The 11,025-nt window shown below is 46.5% G+C and overlaps 1 protein-coding gene across 1 annotated transcript in view; it reads left to right on the top strand.

The window, feature by feature from the left end:
* TRPC4AP (transient receptor potential cation channel subfamily C member 4 associated protein) overlaps window positions 1–10,842 on the top strand; it is a 35,618-nt gene extending 24,776 nt beyond the window's left edge. Inside the window, exons 11-19 of the mRNA XM_027883345.1 lie at window positions 613–671; window positions 2,667–2,768; window positions 4,153–4,236; window positions 4,399–4,489; window positions 4,815–4,955; window positions 6,138–6,246; window positions 6,441–6,553; window positions 6,782–6,988; window positions 8,212–10,842. Coding sequence (XP_027739146.1) covers window positions 613–671; window positions 2,667–2,768; window positions 4,153–4,236; window positions 4,399–4,489; window positions 4,815–4,955; window positions 6,138–6,246; window positions 6,441–6,553; window positions 6,782–6,988; window positions 8,212–8,349 — 1,044 coding nt within the window. The 3' untranslated portion in view covers window positions 8,350–10,842. The remainder of the gene's footprint in view (window positions 1–612; window positions 672–2,666; window positions 2,769–4,152; window positions 4,237–4,398; window positions 4,490–4,814; window positions 4,956–6,137; window positions 6,247–6,440; window positions 6,554–6,781; window positions 6,989–8,211) is intronic.
* The last annotated feature ends 183 nt before the right edge of the window (window positions 10,843–11,025 follow it).

Below are 11,025 nucleotides of genomic sequence, written 5' to 3'. Positions count from 1 at the left end.
GTTGAGTTGTCACATCCTGTCATACAACCCTCAGGAGTTGTGCTGAGGAACTGGGTGCTTGTACAATCCACAACTTGACATGTGGCAGCATTCAGTTTCTTGGCAATTACTGTTTTCACTGAAGTCTTTGGCTTGTGCCAACCATTTAGCAGGGACAATTTAGCCTCTCCTCTCTCCTAGTTGGGGAACTGGGAAAGGGGATAAATTGGTGGACCCTGGCAGCCAGAGGTAGAAGATGACCAAAACTTAAAGAAATGATAACTAGGAGGGTCACAGAATACAGATTGGGTCACAGTCAGGTTTAGGGGATTGAGTTTTTTGTTGGATTCTTTTACTTTTTTTTTTTACCTTCCAAACCTAGATATTCTGAATTGATCAGTACATTGATGAGCTTTTCTGCCGTTGCAGTGAGAAGAAATTAGCAATTTTATAGGCTTGGAGCAGTCTGTTTTGGGATGCCTGCAAAGTGCAGCCTTCCCCTTTAGGCAAGTCACTTGCTCTGCTGACCAGAGGACTTTGATTTGGAAAGGTTTTTTATTCAGCTTGGCAACTAATGATATCCAGAAACCCTAAAGCAAATTTTTTTTTATTACTTTTCTTGTCTCTTTTTAGGACATTACTTTAAAGATACAATTCTTGAGGCTTCTTCAGAGCTTCAGTGATCACCACGAGTGAGTATGAGGAGCTGTGGTGGGTTGTGGCTCAGTGGTGGTTGCACTTCCAGGTGTCCTTGAGCACAGGGCAGGCTCCACGTGAAGGGAATGTTGTCCTGTCCTTAATTCAGAATTTCAGGTGCTTTTCAGCTCCTGCTGTGAGCAGCCTAAGGCTCTGCTCTCCAGTGGGCATGTCTTAATATGCCTGTTGATGCTTGAAACCAGCCCATTTTGCTTCATGTTGAAATGTGCTGGGACACGTCTCTGATGAGTTAACACTTTCTGGCCGAGGAAATAAGGAGGCAGCTTTCATGGTGTTGTTTATCTACCTTCTCCCTGAGAGCTGGTAGTGAGTCAGTGGGAACAGGGAGAGAGCTTCTGTCTGCCTTGCAAAGGCATCCTTAGGGAACTTGAGGCTGCTGGAGTAGTTTGAGGGGTTTGCTTGGGGTTTTTTTACTGCCGTGCTGCTGGCGGAGATGTAATTCTTGCTCTGTTCTGACTTGTGGAATTCCACTTTGATTCCATCAGTGTCCTGTTGCTCTGATTCAGTCCTGTGAGATGGTGTCCACTTCTGACAAACCTCTGTGTTTGAGGCATGTTGTACTTCAGGTGCTGGTCAAATCCACAGCCAGGATGATATTTTTGTGCAGGTTTTATCTAATACTGTTGGCTATATTGGAAGTATCAGCCTTTTTGATTGGGGAGCTTTAGCTTTGTGAATGGGAAGCTGACCCGTTGTAAATCCTCCAGGCAAGACATTGCTTGCCCAGGAATCACTCCAGGTTTTCCAATAAAATCTCTTTGGATGACGTTCCTACTTAAGTGGGTGCTACAAAGATCTCGGGCTTGTTCAAACAGAAAACAGCTCCCAGCTGTAACATCAGGGCAGGTGGAATGTGTGGAATCTGGTTAAGGGTTTTAAACAAATAATGGCACGAACTTTCTATGAAATCACAGATTAGCTGAGGACAAGAGGAGAGCAAGTACTTGTACAGTAATATTAATTTCAGTAAAACTGTGTCTAAGCCAGGCTTGCAGAACTGTTTGTTGCAGGGAGAGGAGGGCTGTGTTCTCATTGCAGAAACCTGTTAATCCACATCAAAGGGAGCTTTACAGGAGAACTTCTGTGGGCACTAATTTGGATGATGGTGTTTGAAACAAGGAGACACTCAGTCCCCTTGGGTTTAATAATTTATCTTCCGTGTAGTTGCTGTTTTGATGAGTAGTTTCTTTTTGCCCCCTCGTCACTGCATCCTGTGCTCCCTGAGGTTTCCCAAAAATAAATCTGTGCAGTCTGATTCTGAGCACTTTGAAGTAGGAAGATGCTGGCATTGGGCAGGGAGTGTGGCAAAGGGAGCCCCTGGACTACATTTGTACCCTGTCAGACTTGTTCTGCATTTAATTTGCTTTACAGATGAAATAATTCATTTTCATTATGCAAAATTTGGTATTTGATAAAGAATTTCCTGCAAATTCCTGGGGTTTACATCCATTACTGTTCTGATCTCTACATTTCATGATGTTTTTAAATATTTCCAGAGTGAAGTTTGCGGAGAGCAATGAAATACAAGGAGGATTGAGTACTTTTTTGCAGCTTCTGCTTTCTAACTGAGACTTATTACTGATAAAGAGCAGTATGCTAAGGCAGAGAAAAACTGTAGGAAGCTGTGAAAAGGTTTGCTATTTAAGTCCTCTGAAATTCAGCAAAATGTTGCCGGGATTTTAAAAAATGAGAAGAAAATAACTACAAACCATAAGATTTTGAGCAAGTCAGCAAAGAGCCATCACCTTAAAGCTGATCAATGTTAAAACTGGAATTTGGTAAATTTTGGAGGAGGTTCACCAAACAGCAGCTGTGTGGCCTGGGGGAGGGAGCAGGGTGGGAATGCTGTGAAGAGCAGCCAGGTGAAAGAGGATTACCCAGCCCTGTGGCTTTACTTCTTGTGGAATTGCATGTTTGCCTCTGGAATTCATCCTGCTTTTCTCCCCTGTTCCCCCACTGTCTTGCTTTAGGAACAAGTATCTCCTCCTGAACAGCCAAGAACTGAATGAGCTGAGTGCAATCTCCCACAAAGCCAACATCCCTGAAGTTGATGCAGTTGTCAACACTGACAGGTGAGAGGGAATAGAGGGCTTTGGGCAGCAATTTAGGAGTGTTTTAAGCATCTCTGTTGGAGGTTTGATGTCACCTGTTCTGTTTGAGGTCCATCTGTCCACCACACTTTAATTTCAGTGATGCATTTCAGCAGGAAGTGTCCAGGTTTGTGTGGTATTGATGGTTATCAGCAAATCTAAATAGAGTGCTCATGCTCAGTGTGAGGTGTTTTAAAAACAAAAGCAACCTTAAAGAAAGCCAGAAATGGGGGGGGGGTTGAGTTCATGGCCTGGATTTTATTATGTTATTGTAGTTCTGAGTGTTTGCCTGGCTTTGTACAGCAGGCATTGCAGACAGACCTGGAAAGTAAACCCTGATCCCTCTAATCCATTAATTGCTCCTGCTAATAAATCTTAGTTTTGAGATTCAGGAGCAGTCTGTGCACACATAATGCCCATTTCCAGGCTGTTTGAACAGATCCAGGTGTCTGCTCAGAGTATTTTAAGAGCAGCTAATAAACAGAATAAGCTAAATTAGATTAACACGTTAAACCACTTACAGAATCTCTGGTGTTACGCTGGAGTATCTGTTAGATTGACTGTTTTGATTTCAATAAGCTCTTTAATACACAATTCTGATGTACAGACCTCACCAGGTGAAACACAGTTGGCAGGATTTAGTTGTCAGAATATTCCCAGGGTTTCAGCAGGGACTTGGGCTGCACAGAGCAGATTTACCTTGCTCCAAAAGGGAATCCTCTAAGAGGATTTTCAGATTATAATTATTACCATAATGCTGTGTCTAATTGGGAAGAACTCGAGGGTTTTTACAGCTCTAGCATTTAGTTTCCATGTTGCTTTTCTTGAAATGTGAGGTCAAGGCATTGCTTCTGCACAAGGTGGATTCTCCACTGAAGATGTTTAGTACAATTAGGGGTGCAGTTGTACAGCCTCTATACTTTTACCACCCAGAACAAGGTTATCTCATGTAGCATCCAGGTTTCCATACTCTGCTCTGCCTCCTAAGTGGAATTTAGAGCTCCCTTGTTGAGCAAGGCGTGTGGTTTTCACTCCTAAGATCAAACATGGGGCATTTTTTTTCCCTAATCTTTTAATTTCTGCAAGCTGTGAATTGGTATTTCTGAAATATTAACAATTTGAGAGAAAATGAGTAATTTTTCTTTAGGATTTATTCGGAAGTCGTGTTGCAGGTTTTGCAGACATTTCCCTCAGGCAGTGAGGAGAACCCTTCTTCTGGTAGAACTGACACAATATTTGTACCATATGCTTGATACTGAGATTTTGATCATCAAAAGCTGTGGAGCAGAGACTGGATTCAGTGTTTTGTAAGGTACAGCATTTGCCAGCCCTTCCACTCATGCTGTCATTCCTTCACCTGCTCCAGGAGTCTTGTCTGTGATGGGAAGAGAGGTTTGTTGACCAGACTGCTTCAGGTCATGAAGAAGGAACCAGCTGAGTCTTCCTTCAGGTGGGTTCACTCTTCACTCTGATGTAGCTTTGGTTTCATACAGCTTTTTTTTTCGGCTGGGAATGCTTGAGAATCATAATCCAGGAAACTGGATTTAAATTACAGATGTAATAAGGTACTCCCTTGTTCCAAAATTAACACCTCGTTTCTTCTACTTCTCAGATTTTGGCAAGCAAGGGCAGTCGAAAGTTTCCTTCGAGGCACCACCTCCTATGCAGACCAGATGTTCCTGCTCAAGAGAGGACTCCTGGAGGTAAGGAAGTCTATGTCAAGCATCCTCCATAGCAATCAAGAGGGATTTATCTGCAGTGAATTCAAAAAAGCGGGTAACAATGTTAAACATTGACTGGGAATGCTTTTGGAAAGTGTCTGTGAATTGTCCTTGTGGTGGCCAGTTGTATAACCTGCGTCAGTGGGAAGTTATTTTAACAGGAGATTTACCTGAATTGTTGTCTCTTGTTCTGTCATCCAAGAACTGAACTGCAGATAAATGCTTTAAGTAGTGGTTAAACCAGATCTGGGTTGTGCTGCTGGCTTGGCCTGAGCTGTGGCAATAACATGTTTTCCTCCCCCACCAGCATATTCTGTACTGCATCGTTGACAGCGAGTGCAAATCACGGGATGTGCTTCAGAGTTACTTTGACCTTCTGGGAGAACTGATGAAATTCAATATTGATGCGTTCAAGAGGTTCAACAAGTACATCAACACAGATGAGAAGGTAAATATTTGTAAAAGCTGTGTCCCCCCCCGGGTCAAATTACAAACTTCTGTAGCCAGAGGTAGCATTAAAACTCAGATTCACTTGGTTTTGGTGTGATTGATGAGCTTGGGGCACAATAAACATTAAGGGGGGAGCTGCCAAAGTCTCCCCACAGGCAGGTAGGTAAGTTGCTGCAGACACTCATTTCTCAGCAGTGCTCCTGCTGTCCTGAGTCAGCAAGTGCTGAGCTGTTACATGATCAGGCAGGTCTAAGGTCAGGGCTCAAGGATGGCAGAGCATTTCCTGGGAAGCCACTGAGTTTTAGGTTAAGCTGATATTTCTGGGCGTTGGGGCAGCTCCAAAAAATCTTTTACTGGAGCTTGCAGTTCTTATGGACATGGATTCAAATATTAATATTTGACAGTGCAAAAAGATATCATATCTTTGATGTTATTTGAACTTGCAACCGTTTTAAGAAGTCGTGGCTGATGTAATTACCTGTAAAACTGAGTTGCACATGTAAATCAAGGATGGGCAGCTCTGTGCAAAGGGGTTTCATGCTCTTCTGCACTTTGTACCTATAACATCAGCTGTTGGGTAGGTTCTGAATGGCCCCAGACTCTTGCTTTTGTTACTGTAATTTTTCCCTCATTGCTCTTAGGTCTGGCAGACCTTGGAGAATGGAAGTGTAAAAATGTATTTAAAAGAAAGTTGGTTTTGATTTTGGTTTTTTTCTGTAGTAAATGAACTCCCACATTATAGAGAATGTCTTTACACTTTGTATGTGCTTCCTATTTATTGCTCTCTGCCTGGGTTTAGTTCTCATTCTGTGACTCCCTCATTGTGTTTATTCCCCCCTAGGACTGCCTGTATAAAGTAAATGTAGGAAAACATGGAGCTGGGGGAATTAGAGGCCAGCATCCAATGCTGTCCAGTCTCCCAAAACAAAGAGTGTATGAAATGTTGCTCTCATTGGAGTGGCACTTCACCAAAAATTTTAGGGGTGCCAGGACCCTGGCATTTTTCTGTTCCACAGTGATTTTAGGGCACTTGCTGTAGGGATCCTTTGGTCAGCCCTCAGTGCCAGTGCTGGGCTGCATGAGGCAGATATATTTTGTTAGAGATAACAAAAGGGTCATGGCCCTGAGTATTAATGTATTTAATTATTTTAATTGGACACTAAAAAGGGTTTCTCTTCAGTTCCAGATATTTTTAAACCAGATCAACAGTTCCTTGGTTGACTCAAACATGCTGGTTCGCTGCATCACACTGTCCCTGGACCGGTTTGAGAATCAGTCTGATGCTAAAGGTGAACAGTGGGGTGGGCTGCGTTTGGTGGTGATAACATTGGGAATATCTTAAGTCTGGGCTCTGAAAATTGGGGGTGTAGACAGAGGGAAAGTTTGTTTCTGCAGTCTGAGCTCCAGTTCTTGCTGCCCTGGTGCTTGGACCGGTGTGTCTGACCCTCCAGCACTGCTGACTGTGTTTCTCCTCTCGCTGCAGTGGCAGAGGTCCTGTCCGAGTGCCGCCTCTTGTCCTACATGTCCCAGATGTCCATGAGAATGTCCTTCCTTTTCCGTCTCATTAATATTATCCATGTACAGACACTCACACAGGTAAAGAGCTCACAGTAACTTTGGTTGCCTTGCTGGTTCTGGAGTGATGAGCAGAGCTGGGAGCAGGGAGGAACCTGGTTCCTCTTGTGGAGATCCACGTCCCTTCCTCCTTGCTGTGTGTAGGAGCACCTCCTGTGCCTGCTTTCCACCAGCATGTTTTGTAAGGACACGTTTACAAACCAGTTACTTGATATTTTTTTTTGTTTGCTGTGTCATTTGTACTCTCAGGAAAACGTCAGCTGTTTGAACACAAGTTTAGTTATCCTAATGCTGGCCCGAAGGAAAGAGAAGCTCCCTTTTTACCTGCGCACCTTGCAACAGATGGAATACACGGAAAAGTACCCTGGATTCATCCTGAACAACTTCCACAGCCTCCTGCGATTCTGGCAGCAGCATTACCTCAACAAGGACAAAGACAGCACCTGCTTAGAAAATGTATGTGACCCTCTGACCACAGCAGGGCTCGACTGTAGCAGTGCCTGTCTGCCAGTTACCACGACAATGGGAAGTGGGAGGTTGTGAAGGGAGAAAAGGGAGGAAGTTCTGCCCCTGGTGTAACTCCTGCAGTGTTTTTAACACCATCTCACACAGTCAGGCTGCCACAAGGCAGGTGATGGCTTTCCCTGCAAACCAAACCTGAGGTCTTGACTCTGGCACACAGACCCTGTCAGTGCTGAGTGGGGCGAGAGGCAGCGCTGGCAGGACAGGCAGGGATGTGGAGGCAGGACAAAATCAAGCTCCCAGACACCTTAACCAGGCTGTTCCCTCTTCCTGGAGTGGCAAACAGTGCAGGAGATTATCTAGTGCAGCTGCTGGAAGACAAGCAGCTGCCCTGTGGAAAGCAGCTTGCAGGCTTCTGCTCCAGAGCTGGCCTGTGTTGGGCACTGGGGTAGAAATGGCCTGTGATGAGAAGGCAGCTCTCTTGTATACGCTCTGCAAGGTGAACTGAGGTTGGACAGGTTTCTTCTCAGTGATTGGGTGGCAACTTTAACTGATTTTTAATGAGTTCAAGGAAAAACCCTTCATGTTAGAAAGCTCCTATAGATGAGGTACCTGAGGTGGAGCACCATTAGGGCTTTGGAATTAGAGAAAATAAGGAGTTCCCAGACAGGAGGAGGATGGGTGGAAATAACTAGTCTAGTGTGTGTAGGCTGTGGGTAACACATCATGTGTGGTGTTCTGCCAGAGTGGCATTTGAGCTTCAAGGGCAGGAGGGATGTGAGCAGGGAGGGGGTGTTGCCTCTGTGTCTTCCCAAGGGTGGGAGGCACTGCCAGTCTCTGCAGCACTGCAGGGACCCAGAGTGTGCTCAGACTGGACAGCCAAGGGGAAGTTTGTGGGTGTACTGGCCCAGGCAGAGGTGCTGGAAGGCCCTGTATGGAGGCACAATGTCTGTATCTGTATCTCTATATATCCTGGATGGGGGGGAGGCTGGTTGTGGAGGGTGTGGTTGGTGCATCCAGCCCTTTGCTCCAGGCCCCAGGGAGGGAGGGAGGGCCGGGTGGTGAATCCGAAGCGCTGGTTACACGGCCGGGCTGGGGAGCTCAGGATGAACAGAGAGCTGTTTCCAGTTCTCTCTGCTGAGTGCCTTTGGGACGAGTCTTATGCTGCTTGTTGGCACTGTGGGCCGCTCCAACCATCCTTTTCTCTCTCCCCACAGAGCTCCTGTATTAGTTTTACCTACTGGAAAGAGACTGTATCTATACTGCTCAGTCCGGACCGGACGTCCCCCTGTGCCATAGTCAGCTACATCGACGAGGCGTACATGGACATTGACAGAGACTTTGTGGAGGAGTAATAATCCTTGGCTCCAGCTTCCGATGGACAGCGCTTGGAGGGTCCCTTGCAGCCCGTGGATTTTCAGGGATACGCTGTGTAGTGTGTGTGTGTGTGTGAGAGTGTGAGGAGCACTGTCAAACCCCAGCCCCTCCCGGTCCCCAGCTCTGATCTCTGACCGATGAGACTTTGGGCAGCTCTCTGGGCGACACATTCAGGGATGTATCTTCCAGTTGTTCTGGGATAAAAATAACCACCTGCAAAAACCAGCCTCTGTTTATTTTTTTTTTCTCTCTCTCTCTCTCCCCCAGTCCAGCAGGGTGGTCAGAGATGGTTTTGCTGACAGTGAGGATACTCTGTATGTGCCAATTGAGTTGTGGCTCTCTCCTGGCATGTCAAAAGCACAGCAATTGCCCTCCAAATGTGAGGTCCAAGGAGCCAGTCTGACCAGGATCCCAACACCAGCCACGTGCAGAGCCCCCACGGGGACCCCCTTCAGGTGTAACCTTTCTGCTGGGGTTTGGAATCAGGGGTTTAGGGTTGGGTAGAGCATGAGTGTGTGTGTGTGTGTGTGTGTGCTTTTAATTCCTGAGAGCCCTAGCTCCAGTCACCTCTTCACCATCTCCTTTTGGATCATTTGGTACTAAATCTGTGCATTAGGAGAGAACCTCTGCTCCTGCTGTCTTTCCTGCAGATCCTTCCCACCTGGAGGTGTTTTACAAAGCTGCAGAGAACAGAGACATTTGAGCAGTGGTGGAATTGCAACAGGGGTTGGCTTTTTCACGGAGCACTAGCATTAAAATGTACTAATTTTTTAAACTTGCGGCTTGTCCCTTCTCTTGGGTAACTAATCTGGTTTTAAAATCCTTTTCAGGACCATTGCTCTTGATGTTAACCTGCTATGCCTGGAAGTCTTATGTCAGTCTCTTGCTTTCAGTCCTTAATATCAACACACACATTAATCTTGAAGTGCAATATTTACTGGAGATGTCCGTATTTCCTGCATCTGTTTTAATCAGAATGTGTTAAATGCTGGGAATAAACACTCCTGTTCCTGAAAGTAACTTTGTAGGATATGTTGGGAAAGGGGGGAATTGGGTTTTGGCAGTCCTCGCTGCCAAACCTGCACGTGCCCTGCCTGCTCACCAACGCTATGTTATCCAAGACAGATTCCCAGGAATGAGATACAGCCACTACATTTAGGTCAAAAAAAAGTGTCTTGCAGCTCCAGCTAAAAGAAAACAGTTTTGAAACATGCATCTGAATATTTTATTTTTTTTTTTTTACATTTTCTAATTTATTTTATGAGATGACTTTGACTTCAGCTCTGTCCAGGCTCTGGAGGGGGTGAGGATGTCCCAGAGCGGCAGCATTTTGTGTCTCATCATTTCCAGCAGAATGAATCCCACCCTGAGGCTCCCAGTGCTGGGGGTGGAGGAGCGAACAAGGCACCAGTCCCAAGGGCAGGACCTGTCTCTGAACATCTCCCTCCTCCTCTTCTCTCACCCCTCGGTGTCCTGCTACGGACGTGCAGGGTGGTCAGAGCTGCTGAGCTTGTGCATAAACCTGGAGCCTTGCAGGAGCTCCTGGGGATCCTGGTGGCCCTCCCTTGGGGTTACTCTAGTGGGATCACCTGGGGGAGCTCCTCCCTACAGCAGCTGCAACTCTGTTCTTCGCCAGGTCACCCCCACCCTGCCCCTCCCTCCCCTCGGCTAATTTCTTTCTCATCTGTACTTTTCTGTTCTTGGGTATTTGTGTTTTTGGTGTATCTTTGCTTCTTCTTAACTGTAATAGATGTACACTTCAAATAAATGCTTCAAATTAAAAGGCTTTTAAGTTAAGGGATGCCTTTTCCATAGTGTAGTTGATTGGTGCATCCACTGACTGCTGCTCTAACCCTGCCCAGTCTCACGCCCCTCTCTGTGGTTTAAGTTTGGGGCTGAGCTGCCTCTCCTTGGCCACGAGCCCCCAGGAGGCTGAGCTGAGCCCACACCATCCCCTCTGCTCCCAAGGCCTGGGAGCACAGGCATGTTTGGGTCCTCACCTGTTAGAGGTGTCTTGGCTTTGCTTTGGGGCAGGAGGGGCAGAGAGAGGCACAGGGGAGAAACGCGTGGCAGCTCCTGCAAGGAGGGAGCTGGGCTGCAGGGAGAGGCTCTGCCCCAGTGCAGAGGGTCACAGGTACATCCTAACTGGGGCTACATTCCTGTCCGTGCCAGATGCCTCAAGAATCTCGTTTTGAGAGGGACCAGATCCCCTCTGTCCTTCATCCCTGTGTGTTATTTATGGAGAGCAGGGGCAGGTGGTGCTGGGAGAGCCCCCTGGCTCCACAGAGGTGGCAGCAGGGTGGGAGCTGGGACAGGGAGAAAGTGCAACAACCCCTGTGACTTAACAAGTACCTCTGGAAGTCTGCACTGTCCCCGTGGATTGCTGAGGTTCGTGCTGCCCTGATTAATGCCAATTTACTAACTGCAAATAAACAAATGGAAACTATTAAAGGAATCTTATTTTAAAGAAATGAGTGGAGGTGTCTTTCTTTGCAGTGACTTTGCCAAAGCTGTAACAACCCTCCCTGTGCCCTGCAGGGCTGTAGGTGGGGTTTTATGTTCTCAGGAGTGGTGGGTGAGGTCTGTTCTGCCCCCCCTGCCCTGCATCACCCCTCAGCTGAGAGATGTGTTTTGGTGGGGAGGGTTCTTTTCCC

Source organism: Empidonax traillii, unplaced genomic scaffold (genome assembly GCF_003031625.1).
Source record: "Empidonax traillii isolate 1590-97213 ecotype Southwest subspecies unplaced genomic scaffold, ASM303162v1 scaffold124:size1682992, whole genome shotgun sequence".
NCBI classification, from domain to species: Eukaryota; Metazoa; Chordata; class Aves; order Passeriformes; family Tyrannidae; genus Empidonax; species Empidonax traillii.
This window is presented reverse-complemented; position numbering and strand designations above follow the sequence as displayed.